At 37.1% G+C, this 15,455-nt stretch overlaps 1 protein-coding gene across 16 annotated transcripts in view; it reads right to left on the reverse strand.

The window, feature by feature from the left end:
- The window catches only part of RPS6KA5 (ribosomal protein S6 kinase A5), a 328,971-nt gene that overhangs the window by 147,487 nt on the left and 166,029 nt on the right, over positions 1-15,455 (reverse strand). For all 16 annotated transcript variants that reach the window (XR_013160427.1, XM_077123333.1, XM_077123324.1 and 13 more), the window contains 2 exons: positions 9,186-9,301; positions 6,083-6,190 (listed from right to left, as the gene is read on the reverse strand). Coding sequence is in view for 15 of the 16 variants with exons in the window: in XM_077123333.1 (XP_076979448.1) it covers positions 6,083-6,190; positions 9,186-9,301 (224 nt within the window). In the remaining variant the exon portion in view is untranslated. The remainder of the gene's footprint in view (positions 1-6,082; positions 6,191-9,185; positions 9,302-15,455) is intronic.

Raw genomic sequence — 15,455 nt, forward strand, 5'->3', positions numbered from 1 at the left:
CTTCCACTCACCAAAGCTGACATGGCTACAGCCATTGATGAGTGCCCAATCTGCCAGTAGCAGAGATTCACACTCAATCCTCGTAAGGCACCATTCCCCAAGGAGATAAGCCTACTACCTGGTGACAGGTTGATTACATAGGACCACTTCTATCACAGAAGGGGCAGTGATTTGTTCTGACTGGAACTGACACATACTCCAGATATGGGTTTACTTTCCCTGCACGCAATACTTGAGCCAAAACTACCACCTGTGGACTTACAGAATGCCTTATTCACCATTGCTTCTGATCAAGGAATCCATTTCACGACAAACTAAGTGTAGGAATGGACACATGCTTATGGAATTCACTGGTCTTATCATGTTCCCCATCTGGATTCACTGGTCTTACCATGTGCACTATCTGGGGCAGATGGATTGATATAAAGGTATAATGGCCTTTTCTTTTTTCCAATTCAATAAATCTTTATTAAGTTCCCAGAGGGTATATTAATTTCTGATCTATAATTTATATAGGTAGAAAAGTGGTGCTTTAGCCCATGTTTAAAAAGCTAAACACAACTTCTCTATGTATTTCAAATGAATCATTTAATGTGACTGAGGCTCAATCTGATGTTACCATAAATACCAACAGTAGAAAATGGGAAAGTATAAACATTTTCCTTTCTATCAAAAAGGGTTTGTTACCAAACCCTTAGCTTAGCCAGTTGGTCTAAAAACAGATGATCAGAAAGACTATAGAATCTGGAAAAAAATGTGCTTGGAAGCACTGCACTCTGAGGACTCAATCCACTAATGGCAGCAAAACCCTAAAAGGAAATAACTGGCTCAAAAACTTTACTGAGTGATCAAGAAAGGAATTAGTCACAGTTTGGGGAAAAAATTCAAGAACAGAAGACACTAAATGTAGCTAGATGCTAAATTAGTAATTCTGAAGTTTTCCTGGAGTTATGATAGCACTCTGAGCTAAATGAGAGGGCTATAAGTATGCGCCTTTGAACAAAGTGGTTTGAAATAATAGATTCTCCAGTGTACCAACCATATTTTCAAATATAATTCTGGTATTTGTACCTAGTAATACAGAAAAAAAAAGCAGCAAGGAGAAAGTGTCAAGTATATAGGACATAAAATTATTTAGCAGGCCTAGAATTCCCAGTTTGAACCCTTTTCATCAGAAAAGCACATCCAGCTTAGTCCAAGGTAACACTGGAGGCACTGTTATTGATGGCTTGTGGTAAGCAGGAGACAACAGTGATAGTACTGAATCCTGGCTTTGCTCTTTAATCTGTCTGAAGAATACATGGGACCAATTAACTGTTTGCTGATGGCCTTTTCTTAGAGTTGTACTAAGCTGAAGAAGGCAGGAGAGAAAGTTTTTGAGAATGGTGTTTGCAGTGTGTCACTATTTACTGTGCACATTCCACTGGACACAAGTACACCTTCTCCAATCTCAAGAGTCTATACCTGATCGGGAATCTTTCATTCTGGAAAAATACTGATACCCAATGGGCTATAAGGAGAACCCTTCAGCTTCTGTAACAGCATCTGAGTCCTGTGCAGGTCCTGGAAAGGTACTTGCCCACTGGCTAATTCACAGCATGTAAATATCGGATTTCACATTACATTCATGTAGATCCTGTCTAGTAGTTCTGGACTCAGCCACAGCAATACTGAGGTGCTGAACTGTGGAAAATCAAACACAGCCCTATGCCCCTGTCCATGCTTAACCAAGCTATGCAGATGGGACAGGCCAGAGAGGGTCATTAGATTATCACCAGAAATGAGGATATGGCTGGCTTTAACATTCCTGTGAACACACCCATTTTGATGCAGACAATTCAACCCTCTCAATGCTCCAAAAAGAATGTTTCTTATTAAAGTTTCACCCATTCCTTCAGGAAAGTAAGTCCTCACAAGCTGACTTGCTGAACCATAGGCCATAAATGGAGAAATAACCCAAAGTCAGCGGCCAACAGTGAAAACTGTCCAATAAGTTGTAATATGGGGGTGCCAGAAAAGTGAGATAGTATCACTGCTTTCTGTAAAGCTTTCAGGCATTCTTCAGTGCAGTTTCCCAAGTTTGTAACTTTTATAGTCACCAGTATTCCTGTAGGAGTATGCCATGCGAGGTGGACAGAAGTCAACTTGCCAAATCCTCCTTCTATTTCCACTCGAAGTTCATACTGAGAAATGATGGTGGAACATATCACATCACTGGCTCTAGGAGAAGGAGGAGGAAACCAGGAAAGGGTTGGCTCATCAACCAAGTATTGATGGATACTGGTATCCGACTGCTTTTCGGGTCTGATTCAACTTGTACTCGTGAAGTATAGAAACAATCCAAAAGAGACACTGAATTGCTTTAGAATCTATTCCAAAGTAGAAGATTTTTATTTTATCTTCAAGATGTAGACATATCCTCTCTCCTTCCTCCCTTCATTACCCTGGCAGTGACCATGGCCAGCGACTCTTCTCAGGGAGTCGATGGGCCCGGGAGCCTGGCCTGCAGAGGGGCAAAGCAAGTGCGCTAGACCTGCTCCCTACCTGTAATGGCCTTTTGAAGATTCAATGACAGCATCAACTTGGTGGCAATACCTTGTAGGGCTGGGGCAATGTATTCCAGGTGGCTCTAAATCAATTGTGTACTCTATGGTGCTGTTTCTCCCACAGCCAGGATTCAAGGCTTCAGGAATCAAGGGATAGAAATGGGAGTGGCACCACTCACTATCATCTGCAGTGATCCACTGGAAAATCTTTTGCTTCCTGTCCCCAGCAACCATAAGCTCTGCTGGTCTACAGACCTTAGCTCCAAAAGGAGGAATGCTTCCACCAGGACACACAACAATGATTTCATTGACCTGGAAGTTAAGACTGCCACCAGGTCACTCTGGACTCCTCATGCCTCTGAATCAACAGGCAAAAAAAGGGAATTACTGTACTGGCTGGGGTGACTGATCCTGACTATCAAGAGGAAACAGGACAACTACCATACAACAGAGGTAAAGAACAGTTTGCCTGCAATAAAGGAGATCCCCTATAGCATCTCCTGAGGTACTACCAGGCTCTGTGATAAAAGTCAAGGAAAACTGCAACTACCTAATGCAGGCAGGATTACAAATGGTCTAGAAATTTCAGGAATGAAGGTTTGGGTCACCCTATCAGGCAAAGAACCACAGCCAGCTGAGGTACTTGCTGAGGGTAAAGGGAATATGGAATGGTAGTGCAAGAAGGTAATTATAAACATGAGCTACAACCACATAACCAGTTAAAGAAATGAGGACTGTAATGGTTATGAATATTTCTTATTTTATATGAATATGTTCATATACATACATAAAGCAAATATTTTTGTTTTCTACTTTATCTTATCCTGTCATCATATGACATAAGTAGTTTTAACTACATGTTGCAGTATTTAAGTAATAAGATATCAAGTTTAAGAGTGAATATTACCCAACGACTTGAGCCCTATTCTTGGGGAAGTTAGTGTGTTTCAGGTTGCATGCAGGACAGCTGAGTATTGTTAGGTGAAAATATGACTATTATTGTTTCTATTTAGAGATAAAAATGTGGTTTAAGTAGATATGTATGGGTGCCAAGTTGATGAAGGGTGGACTGTTTTGGTTAGTCATGTGTCACCTTTATCAGATTATTGTACCCAGCTGTTTAGTCAAGCAAGCACTGGCCTGATTGTTCCTGTGTGGATATTTCATGGATTTACATCAACAGTAAGTTATTACATGTATGGCTGATTACATCTACAATCAACTGAGGAGACTGCTTTCAACTATGAGAGAAGTCTCATCCAATTAGCTGAAGGCCTTAAAAGAAATGATGATTTCAGCAGTCAGAAGGGAGAATTTCCACCTCTACTTCAGCCAGTCAGTTTCTGGGAAATTCATTAAAACCCTCATCAGAGTTCTCAGCTTGCCCTATGGAATTTGGACTTACCCATCACCACAGTTCATGTGAGTAAATTTCTATTTAAAAATATTTCATAATATTTACATTATGTGTGCATGTGTATCCAATAGCTTCTGTTTCCCTACAGAACCCTGACTAATATACCAATTTACCAGTCCCTTTTTTTCAGTGTCCATTGCTGGCTTCTCTTCCTCTTCTTAACCTTTTAATGTTGGAATAGTCCAAAGTTCAGAGTTTGGTCCTTTGTTTTTCTCTGATATTCTCATCCAGTTTCATGATTTTAAATATAACTTAAATGATGGCAAGTTCAAATTTGTATCTCCAGATGAGATCTTTCTCCTAAATTCCAGACTCATATATGCCACTGCCGAATCAACATTTCTGTTCGTATGTTCAATAGACACCTCAAATACAACCTGTCCAACTAAAATCCTTCCTTTCCTTTTCATAACTGCTTTCCATCAGCAACCTTCCCCTTATTAGGTGAAGGTGACTTCATCCTATTAGCTTGGAAACACCCTAAGATTTCCTTGTTTTCTCACAACCCCATCTAACCCGTTAAGAAATTCTAGTATCTCTATATCAAAATATATATAACATCCAACTACTTCTCACAATTTACCTTGCTATTCTGTGGTCCAAGCCAACAGCATATCTTGCTGGAATTACTGCAACAGCTTTGTAACTGGTCCCCCTGCTTTTACACTTACCCTCACAGCAAGATAGTCTTACTAATCAGCGTTATCCCTCTAAAGTAAGTCAGATCATGCCACTGTTTTGCTCAAAACTCTCCAATGGCACCCCATTTCAATCAGAGAAGCCACAGCCCTTACAATGGTCTTCAGAGCTGGCATGATCTGCACAATTGTTCCATATGATCACCTCCATGTCCTTACTTCCTATTACTGTAATTCTTCCTCTCTCATGCCACTAGCCATACTGGCCTCACCATGCTGCAAAACTCCAGGCATATTCCCACCTCAGGGCCTTTATACCGGCTGATCCTTCTACCTAGAAACGTCTTTCCTAAGGTACCTACATGGCTCGCACTCCCATTTCCTTCATGTCTCTGCTCAACTGTCACCTTCTTGGTGAGACCTTCCTTGCTACCTGATCTAAAAGTATAACTTTTTCTCACCCTGACATTCCTTATCCTTGTTTCCTACTTTACTTGTCTTCTTGCTACTACTTTTACTTGCTTCTTACTACTAGGTAAAAAAACACATCTTTTATTTATTTACTTGTTAACTCTCTGCCACCCTGCCTAGAGGAGGAATTTTTGTCTATCTTGCTCATTTCTAGATCCCAAAACCTAGAATACTGCCTAGATCACAGGGAACTTTCAGTCAATATTTGAATGTGTGAAAAAAAATAGCAAAGGTTCATAACTGTAAATGTGAATAGTAAGAGCATGGTGTTATATCATTTTCTGCATTCTTATTATATTTGAAATATTTTATAGTAAAATTTTTTAATTTGGAATATATAATTATTTATTAATCATATTTGTGTGATATTATTTTTTCCAGGAGATTCTTTGTTAAATTCCCTTTATGGGCTTGAAACAAAGTCCCTGACACTCACCATAGTTTTAAATCACTTTTGCCTTATAGATGAAAATAAGGTGTGTCTGTTAAATACAGTTTTCAAGTAAATGAAAAAGTATCAATTTCATATTATTTGAACAAATGTAATATATAATATTTAGAAGCTTCTGTGAAAATAATCGCAATCCAAATTTTTACCAGCTTGCTCTGTGATGTTGTTTATATTACACTTCACCATTAAACCTATACATTGGGTCTGTCTTGAAAAAATAAAATAAAATGATGAATAAATGAATTATGAGAACCAATATTTTCTGTCATAAGAAAAGTTATAAAGGGATCTGTGAAGCAGACATTTCAGGGCAAAGTCATTTCAATTTGTCCCCTGTCCAAAGGTAGGGAATCGAAAGTCTACAGTTCTATCAGGATGGTTCTGTGATAATTTTAAACCAATCGTTCACAGTCACACACGTGGCTCTGAGCAAATTTGTGCAAAAATCCATAATGCAAACAGGTTTATCCCATGAAACACTTATTTTCTATCCCATTTAATTTTTCTTCATTGCTTACATTCAGTTATTACTAACTACAAATTAAAATATAATACTCACTTCATCAGCCACAAACTCTTTACTCAGACCAAAATCAGTCAGCACCACATGTCCATTAGAATCAAGGAGAATATTCTCAAGCTTAATGTCACGGTATATAATTCCCAACTGTAAAAACAAACAAACATGCATTTTAAAACAACAATTTCCCAAAAAATGAGCTAGGACAATTCTATATCTATCTCAAAAAAGTAGCATGCCCTTGCTGAGGATCCAAAGATGACTCTTAGTTGCTGGAAACGTCAAACAGAATTCCTGTCTCAGAGCTCATCTGCTGAGTTCCCCCTTTATTCTCAACATAATAAGGCCCCACTGTTGTTGGACTAGCTTCTATAGGGCCTCCCAGGTGACTACTGTTTCTTCCTGTCTCTATTCTTAATGTGGTTTCACCCTCACTCCCGATGGTCTTCAAATGCTTCTTAGTCAATTCATACCCATCACTTCCTGACGGTTAGGCTATCCAGAGCAACTAGGTCTCAGGCTGGTTATTTCCTTGTTTTACCATCAAACAGCACTATATTTACACTGTACTTGCCTATAAATGGCTGATAGTTTCTGGGTATTTTCTGTTTGTCTAGGTATAATCAGAGCTTAACTCTGTTTTTACCTTCTTTTATGTTTATCCAGTATCTAGCCTGGTGCCATATATTAAAAGGTAATTAATAAAGGCATAACAGACACCTAAACATTAAGGGGGGGAAGATCAGAGGATAATTTTAGTTGATCTTTAGGTCTAAATAAGCAAAGTAAGTCAATTAGATAATATTTATATATCCTCCTATTCTGTTTTGTATTTAAGGTTTATAGCAAAATTCATCAGCTCTTACTTCAGCTATATAACATAAATAAATCTATACAAACCATGCTTTTATATCTATGTGAATTCTGTTTCATGTTTTTAATTATGTCAGTCTGAACTAAATGTTTTTAAATTTAGAAGCAATGCTCTCCTCAACACCAAGTATATGGGGAAAAAAAACAACAGGTTATTAATAATACCTTAAAAGTGAAATAAAAACTCACTAAGTAAAACTAGGAATTTGCCCCCCAAAACACCAGTGTTTCACAAGAAAGAGAGAAAGGAAACTGTCTAAACAATTGAACAGATGACTGACATGGAATATTAGAAGCCAGGAGTATCAAAAAAAAAAAAAAAAAAAAAAAAAAACCTCTTTGGAAAAGATTCTAGGAACAAATCATTTACTATCTGCTTTACCTCATCACTTCCAACTAAACTGTTTTTGTCTCTTCTTGTGAAACCCAGTTTTAAAAGCTATATAAAGATTAGTGTTGCTGGCTGTGGGTTATACTTACTTGAATTTATGTTTTAGTGTACTAAGACTAAGAGAAAGCTGGCTGAGATTTGATTTGCTATATTACTTTTACTCTGTCATCAATTATATTTATATCCAGTATTCACTGTTTTCTAATTCTGTATTTCTAATTACCCTGGTTTAATAATAATGAATGTTCGTGGATTTTTTTTCATTAATAAACATAGTTAAGAGAATTAAACCTGATTTCATGCTAATTGAAAACTGAATTTGCTAGCCTATTATTTGTGGCTTTGTATTTTTACTCTGGTATTTATGGTGGTTTCACCTTCTTTTTTTTTTTTTTAATATGGGCAGGCACGGGGAATCAAACCCAGGTCTCTGGCATGGCAGGCAAGAATTCTACCACTGAGTCACTGTCGCACCGCTCACACCATTGTTTCATATTATGAAAAATTACATCTGATATCCCTAGGCATAAAACCCTAGGATCTTTTCAACCTATTCCTAGGTCCAATTTGTTTCATATGTGAAGATAACTTAACTACCGTATATCACACAAAAAAATGATCACAGGCATAAAACTTGTCACCATACCAAAAATGCTACCACAATATCTGCTGCCCACTACTGCAGTTCATCTCCCTATTTAATTCCTCTTATTTTCCTTTTCTCTCCATGACATTGCAGCAATCCTCCCCACCACTATCCTTCCTGCCTTTTATGTTCTTCTCCTAGTTCTTACACATTTTTCATTCAATTTTTTTAATGTTCCTATTTCATTCTCACAGCCTTCCCATCTATTGATTCCAGTGATTCTGCCTGTCCCTTTAAAAATTCCATCCACCTTTCTTGCTTTTTTCCAGTATTTGTCTCCTTTCTTTCCTATGCTCCATAATATACATTTTAATATATTTTTATTTGTGATCTAGTGTAGGTTCATAACACAACATGACAGAGAAGAACAGTGGTTTTAATATTAACTATATTATTCTAATTTGGTGACTTGAATCAGGCTGTCTCACACCTTTGGTAGTGCTTTCTATTTCCGAGGAAAAAAACCACAAGCCCAGACTATATGATTGTTTGATTACACAATAATGCTTGCCATTACATATTAATGATAACAAAATAAATTTGTTAAAAATAAAATTTAACTCGAAATTTCTAAGATCAATATTAATGGTATCTGAAATAATATAAGAAAAGTTTAAGTTGAGTTTATAGACTTTACAAAACACCACCATAGATATATAAATTTTTAGTAACTGAGTTCGTGCTCTATGGAGACAATGGAGGAGTAGGGAGGGAGTGGGGCTAAAAGAGAGGGTATTAAAGACAAAACAAATAGAAAAGAAAGTCAGAGTAGGAAAGTGGAACAAGTTCGGTAGTGTAGACAGGTGCCTCCTTAAAATAACTCACATTTCCCAACTTAATCAGAAAATAAAACCTTAAGATGTACAAGTAGAGTCTTCCCTGGAGGAAGTTACAGTTAAGGAAACACATATTAGGACTTGTGGTTTCATTTTACAGTCTATTTTAAGAATGAAAAGCTTTTTGTTCTAATAACCAATGGGGATTTTTCATGAACTATTACAACTCTAAAAAATTGCTCAGATTCTACCATTTTAATATGCAGCACAGGAACTAAAATAAGAAAGGAAATTTAAACAAAGGGAACTATAAAATTGTTAATATATAATATGGATGCTTTCAAAATTTCCACCATGACAAAGACATGTAAAAACATTAGCTCTCTTAGCTCAATTATTACTTCAGTTAAAAAGATTTTTTAAAAGAAAAGAAACCCCAAAGATTAAGCATCTTACCTTGTGGAGATGTTCAAGGGCAAGGACAATCTCTCCAACATAGATTTGCACCTCATGCTCTGTGAAACGCTCTCTTTGAGAAAGATGAGTAAAAAGTTCTCCACCATTTATGTAATCTAAAAATGAAATATATTTTTTCTTTCTTTGACTTGTGTTCATAAACTAAAAGGTGTATACCTTTTAATCACTTCGGATTAAACTGAAGGCACTAATTTTAATGATTTTTTCTTCAATTTTTGTGAATATAATATACACTTTTATATAGAATGTATTACTAGATGCATATGGTAGATTTCCTAATATAATGATTTCCTTAAACTGCAACCAAATGATTTTGTGTAAGAGGAAGTGTCTTAAAAAGCATTACACAAAACCAGAACATATTTATAAACATTCTCTCAAATACAGCATATTATAAATCTCTGGTATTGCCATACATATTAAACTTACTATACACTACATACTAAAACGTCAGCCAATACGATCATCAAAACAAAAAAACAAACAAAAAATCCAGCCTTTCTTTTGTGATAGCTGCCAGTTAACTATTTTTAAGACCTGCGGCAGGTTCCCTATTTTCCAGAATTGTCTGAGTACATTTTCAAAATTGTAAATTAAGCAGCAAGTAGCCTTCCTATGGTTCCATATAACCTCAAAGTTACAGTAGTATGACATGCGAAGTTCATAGTACCTGAAACTAGAAGATTTTCATTTCCCTTTCAATTTGCCCTATTTATTCTAAGGGAAATAATGAAAGAGGAGAAAAAGACTATAGGAAGAAATAAATCAGGATCTGGATAATAAAATCGCAAAGAAAAAAAAAAAGACCAACATAATTAAATTGAGAATTGGTTTTAAAAAGGCATTTGTTCATAAACTGGTAACTGAATGCTTATTAATTTAGGCAATGACTACAAAGATTAATAATCATTAGAAATAACACAAAATCATTTTTTCCAAATAAATATTGCCAAAATGTTTTCAGTTACAGCTTACCAGAAAGTAACCATTTCTATATCAACACACAAATATTTTTTGAGAAACAATTTATATATATGAAAAATGTAATTTAAAGACTCTCTTCCGAAAAATTTGAACATACATATATCCTAAGTATATTCATCTGCCAAGTTTAGCACAATTTCATAAAAGAACAAAACAAAATCTTCATGAATTCACAAATTTTCTTTTTCTTGCCTTTCTAACTTTAAATTCCAAAATAAAGAGACAACAGAATGAAAAATTTCAAATAGCAGGTTGTTTTGCAATGTATTTTACAAAGCACATGCCAGGAAAAAGCATTTCCTTCTAAAGCTTCTGTATTTTGCCAACCGGTTTTAATTATATCTGAAACCAAAGCTAGTAATTTAAAAGGTGTAAAGAAACACAGCATTCCTGAAAACTAACGATGATTTTTTTTTTCTATTTTAAGTATTTTTCTATTTTTAAGTATTTACTTAACCCTAACAGTGGATGTGCTGGTTTGAAAGGATGTATGAACCCTAGAAAAGCCATGTTTTAATCAAAATTCCATTTTGTGCAGCCAAATGCTATAGAATCCAGAGTGATACCCCGATAAATCCCAGAGTGATTTGAACAGTGAATAAAAAAATATTTGCAAATTCCCCTTTGGGGAATGGTGAGAAAGGGGGGGAAATGTAGCTTCCCCAAGTTGAATTCTTGATATTCTCACAAGCAGTGTGGACAACCAAAGCTATAGGCTGAACCCCCAATTTTGGGGTTTGTTCATATGAAACTTAACCCCACAAAGGAAAGGTCAAGCCTACTTAAAATTAGGCCTAAGAGTCATCCCCAGGAGAACCTCTTTTATTGCTCAGATGTGGCCTCTCTCTCCAGCCAACATAACAAGTAGACTCACCACCCTCCTCTTGTCTGCGTGGCACATGACTCCCAGGGGTGTAGACCTTCCTAGCAATGGCAGACAGAAATCCTGGAATGAGTTGAGACTCGGCATCAAAGGATTGAGAAAACCCCTAGAATGAACTGAGACTAAGCATCAGGGGATTGAGAAAACCTTCTCGACCAAAAGGGGGAAGAGTGAAATGAGACAAAATGAAGTGTCAACAGCTGAGAGATTCCAAGTAGAATCCTCTACTTGGACAGGTTATCCTGGAGGTTATTTCTATGCATTAAACAGATAATGCATAGTCAAGATGTAGTGGAGAGGCTGGAGGCAACCTCCTAAAATGGTAGAGCAGTGTTCCAGTAGCCATGTTTCTTGAAGATGATTGTATAATGATACAGCATTCACCATGTGACTGTATGATTGTGAAAACCTTGTATCTGATGCTTCTTGTATCTACCTTATCAAGAGACAAGTGAAATAAATGGAATAAAGATGAATAATAGGGGAAATAAATGTTACAATAAATTTAGATTGAAATGCCAGCAATCAATGAGGGGGAGGGGTGTGGGGTATGGTATGTATGAACTTATTTCTGTTTTCTTTTTATTTCCTTTTCTGAATAGATGCAAATGTTTCAAGAAACACTCATAATGATGAATATGAAACTATATGATGATATTGTGAATTACTGATTATATACGTAGAATGGAATGATCAAAGTTAAGAATGTTTGCATTTGTTTGGTGTCTTTTGGTATTAAAAAAATAAAAATAAATAAATTACTAAAAGAGAAAAACTGCCAACCAAGAATTCCATATTGAGCAAAATCGTCCTTCAAAAATGAGGGAGAAATTAAAACATTTTCAGACAAAAATCACTGACAGAATTTGTGACTAAGAGACCGGCTCTGCAAAACACACTAAAGGGAGCAGTAGAGGCAGATACGAAAAGACGGAAGAGAAAGGTGTGGAGAAGAGTGCAGAAAGGAAGACTATTAGTAAAGGTAAAAAGAAGAAAAATTAGATATGATGTATAAAATCCAAAAGGCAAAATGTTAGAGAAAGAACTACCTGTGGAGAGCCGCCTCCCGGGTCTGGCCTAGTGGACACGCTGCGGCCTGCTCTAGAGTTCCCCCCGCCCATCGAGTGAGTCAAGATGGCGCCCGCATCCTGTTTCCGCGTATGACGCACGCGCCCACCAACCCTATCTTCCAATTACCTCTGTATACGTGGCACTAACCTATTGGGTTTGGGCACAGTATATAAGAGGTTACCCGGACAGGGTGGGTGGAGACGACGCATAGGGAGCCGTACCTGACGGCCGCATAGAGGTTGTTCCCCCGCGGGGTATTCTGTCCCGCGCGGAACCTGTTACAGAGAATGCAAGCTTAGCTCCAGTAAAGGTCTGTGCTCACAACTGCAGCGTGTCTCGAACCCGTGTCTGTCACTTGAGTCGGTTTGTCTGCGTCTGTCTCTCTCTCCCTCCTGTTCCCTCCGCCGGCCGGGGACCAGAAGCTGAGCGAGACGGCGCCGGACAACTACCCATACAGTAATAACACTAAATGTTAATGGGTTAAACTCCCCAATCAAAAGACATAGACTGGCAGAATGGATTAGAAAACAGGACCCATCTATTTGCTGTCAACAAGAAACACATCTTAGACCCAAGGATAAACACAGGTTGAAAGTGAAAGGTTGGGAAAAGATATTTCATATATATAACAATCAGAAAAGAGCAGGAGTAGCTATACGAATATCCAACAAATCAGACTTCAAATGTAAAACAGTTAAAAGAGACAAAGAAGGACACTATGTATTAATAAAAGGAACAATTCAGCACGAAGACATAACAGTCATAAATATTTATGCACCAAACCAGAATGCTCCAAAATACATGCGGTAAACAATGAAAACACTGAAATGAGAATTAGACACATCTACCACAATAGCTGGAGACTTCAATTCTCCACTCTCATCAATGGACAGAACATCTAGACAGAAGATCAGTAAAGAAACAGATAATTTGAATAATACAATAAAAGAGCTAGACTTAACAGACATTTATAGAACATTACACCTCACAACAGCAGGATACACCTTTTTCTCAAGTGCTCATGGATCATTCTCCAGGATAGACCATATGCTGGGTCATAAAGCAAGTTTCAATAAATTTAAAAAGACTGAAATCATACAAAACACTTTCTCAGATCATAAAGGAATGAAGTTGAAAATCAATAATTGGCAGAGTGCCAGAAAATTCACAAATATGTGGAGGCTCAACAACACACTCTTAAACACAACATATCAAAATTCATGGGATGCAGCAAAGGCAGTGGGAAATTTATTGCCCTAAATGCCTATATCAAAAAAGAAGAAAGGGTAAAAATCAAGGAATTAACTGTCCACTTACAAGAAACAGAGAGAAAACAGCAAACTAACCCCAAAGCAAGCAAAAGGAAAGAAATAATGACAATTAGAGCAGAAATAAATGAAATTGAGAACATGAAAACAATTGAGAAAATCAATAAAACCAGAAGCTGGTTCTATGAGAAAATCAATAAGATTGATGGACCCTTAGCAAGATTGACAAAAAGAAGAAGGAAGAGGTAGCAAATAAATAAAGATCAGAAATGGAAGAGGAGACATAACCACTGACCCCACAAAATAAAGGAAATAATGACAGGATACTATGAACAGCTTTATGCTAATAAACACGACAATGTAGACGAAATGGACAACTTCCTAGAAAGGAATGAATAGCCAACTTTGACTCAAGAAGAAATAGACAACCTCAACAAACCAATCACAAGTAAAGAAATTAAATCAGTCATTAAGAAGCTCCCCCAAAAGAAAAGTCCAGGACCAGATGGCTTCACATGTGAATTCTATCAAACACTCCAGAAAGAATTAGTACCAATCCTGCTCAAACTCTTCGAAAAAATTGAAGAGGAGAGAAAGCTACATAACTCATTCTACGAAGCCAACATCACCCTCATACCAAACCAGAAAAGATATTACAAAAAAAAGAAAACTACAGACCAACCTCTCTAATGAATACAGATGCAAATATCCTCAACAAAATTCTAGCAAATTGAACCCAGCAACACACTAAAAGAACTGTACATCACAACCAAGTAGGATTCATCCCAGGTATGCAAGGATGGTTCAACATAAGAAAATCAATTAATGTAATCACCATATCAACAAATCAAAGCAGAAAAACCACATGATCATCTCAATTGATGCAGAAAAAGCATTTGAAAAAATTCAACATCCTTTCCTGTTGAAAACACTTCAAAGGATAGGAATAGAAGGGAACTTTCTCAAAATGATACAGGGAATATATGAAAAACCCACAGCTAACATCATCCTCAATGTGGAAAAACTGAAAACTTTCCCCCTGAGATCAGGAAGAAGACAAGGATGTCACCTATCACCACTGTTATTCAACAGTGTGTTGGAAGTTCTAGCCAGAGCGATTAGACAAGAAAAAGAAATACAAGGCATCAAAATTGGAAAGGAAGAAGTAAAACTCTCACTGTTTGCAGATGAAATGATACTATATGTCAAAAACCCTGAAAAATCCACACAAAACTACTAGAGCTAATAAATGAGTACAGCAAAGTGGCAGGTTACAAGATCAACACACAAAAATCTGTAGTGTTTCTATACACTAGTAATGAACAATCTGAGGGAGAAATCAAGAAAAGAATTCCATTTACAACTGCAACCAAAAGAATAAAATATTTAGGAATAAATTGAACTAAAGAGACAAAAGACCTATATAAAGAAATCTACAAGAAATTGTTAAAAGAAATCACAGAAGACCTAAATAGATGGAAGGGCATGCCATGTTCATGGATTTTGCCAATTCTACCTAAATTGATTGACAGATTCAATGCAATACCAATTAAAATCCCAACAACTTACTTTTCAGAAAAAAAAATCCCATTTTGTAAAGGCAGAATAATCCCTGTTCAATACTGCATGTTTGAAACCATGATCAGATCATCTCCCTGTAGATGTGATTTAATCAAGAGTGGTTGTTAAACTGGATTAGGCGATGATATGTGTTAGGTCGGGGGAACGGGGAAAGGCACTGCAACTGAAGCTGTGGAGGCTGTGTCACCCCTCCCAACCTGACTTCTGGAACTAATGAACCGCCCCTTCAGGACCTCACCTGACCTTCATCCTTAAAAGCTGCCCGCGCCGAAGCCCACATGTGCACTCACCTCCCTCCATCTTGGGTTTGGTGAGTTCTGCCCGGGAGTACAGAAATATCCCTCCCCCCACTTTAAATTTCCTGGTGTACCTTTCTCCTTTCTTCTTTCTCACCCTTTCACCTCCTAAACCTTTCATCTGGTGCTGGAAACCCGGGAGAGGAGCGCGGCTGCCGCCCGCCTG

Source organism: Tamandua tetradactyla, chromosome 12 (genome assembly GCF_023851605.1).
Source record: "Tamandua tetradactyla isolate mTamTet1 chromosome 12, mTamTet1.pri, whole genome shotgun sequence".
In the NCBI taxonomy this organism is placed as follows: domain Eukaryota; kingdom Metazoa; phylum Chordata; class Mammalia; order Pilosa; family Myrmecophagidae; genus Tamandua; species Tamandua tetradactyla.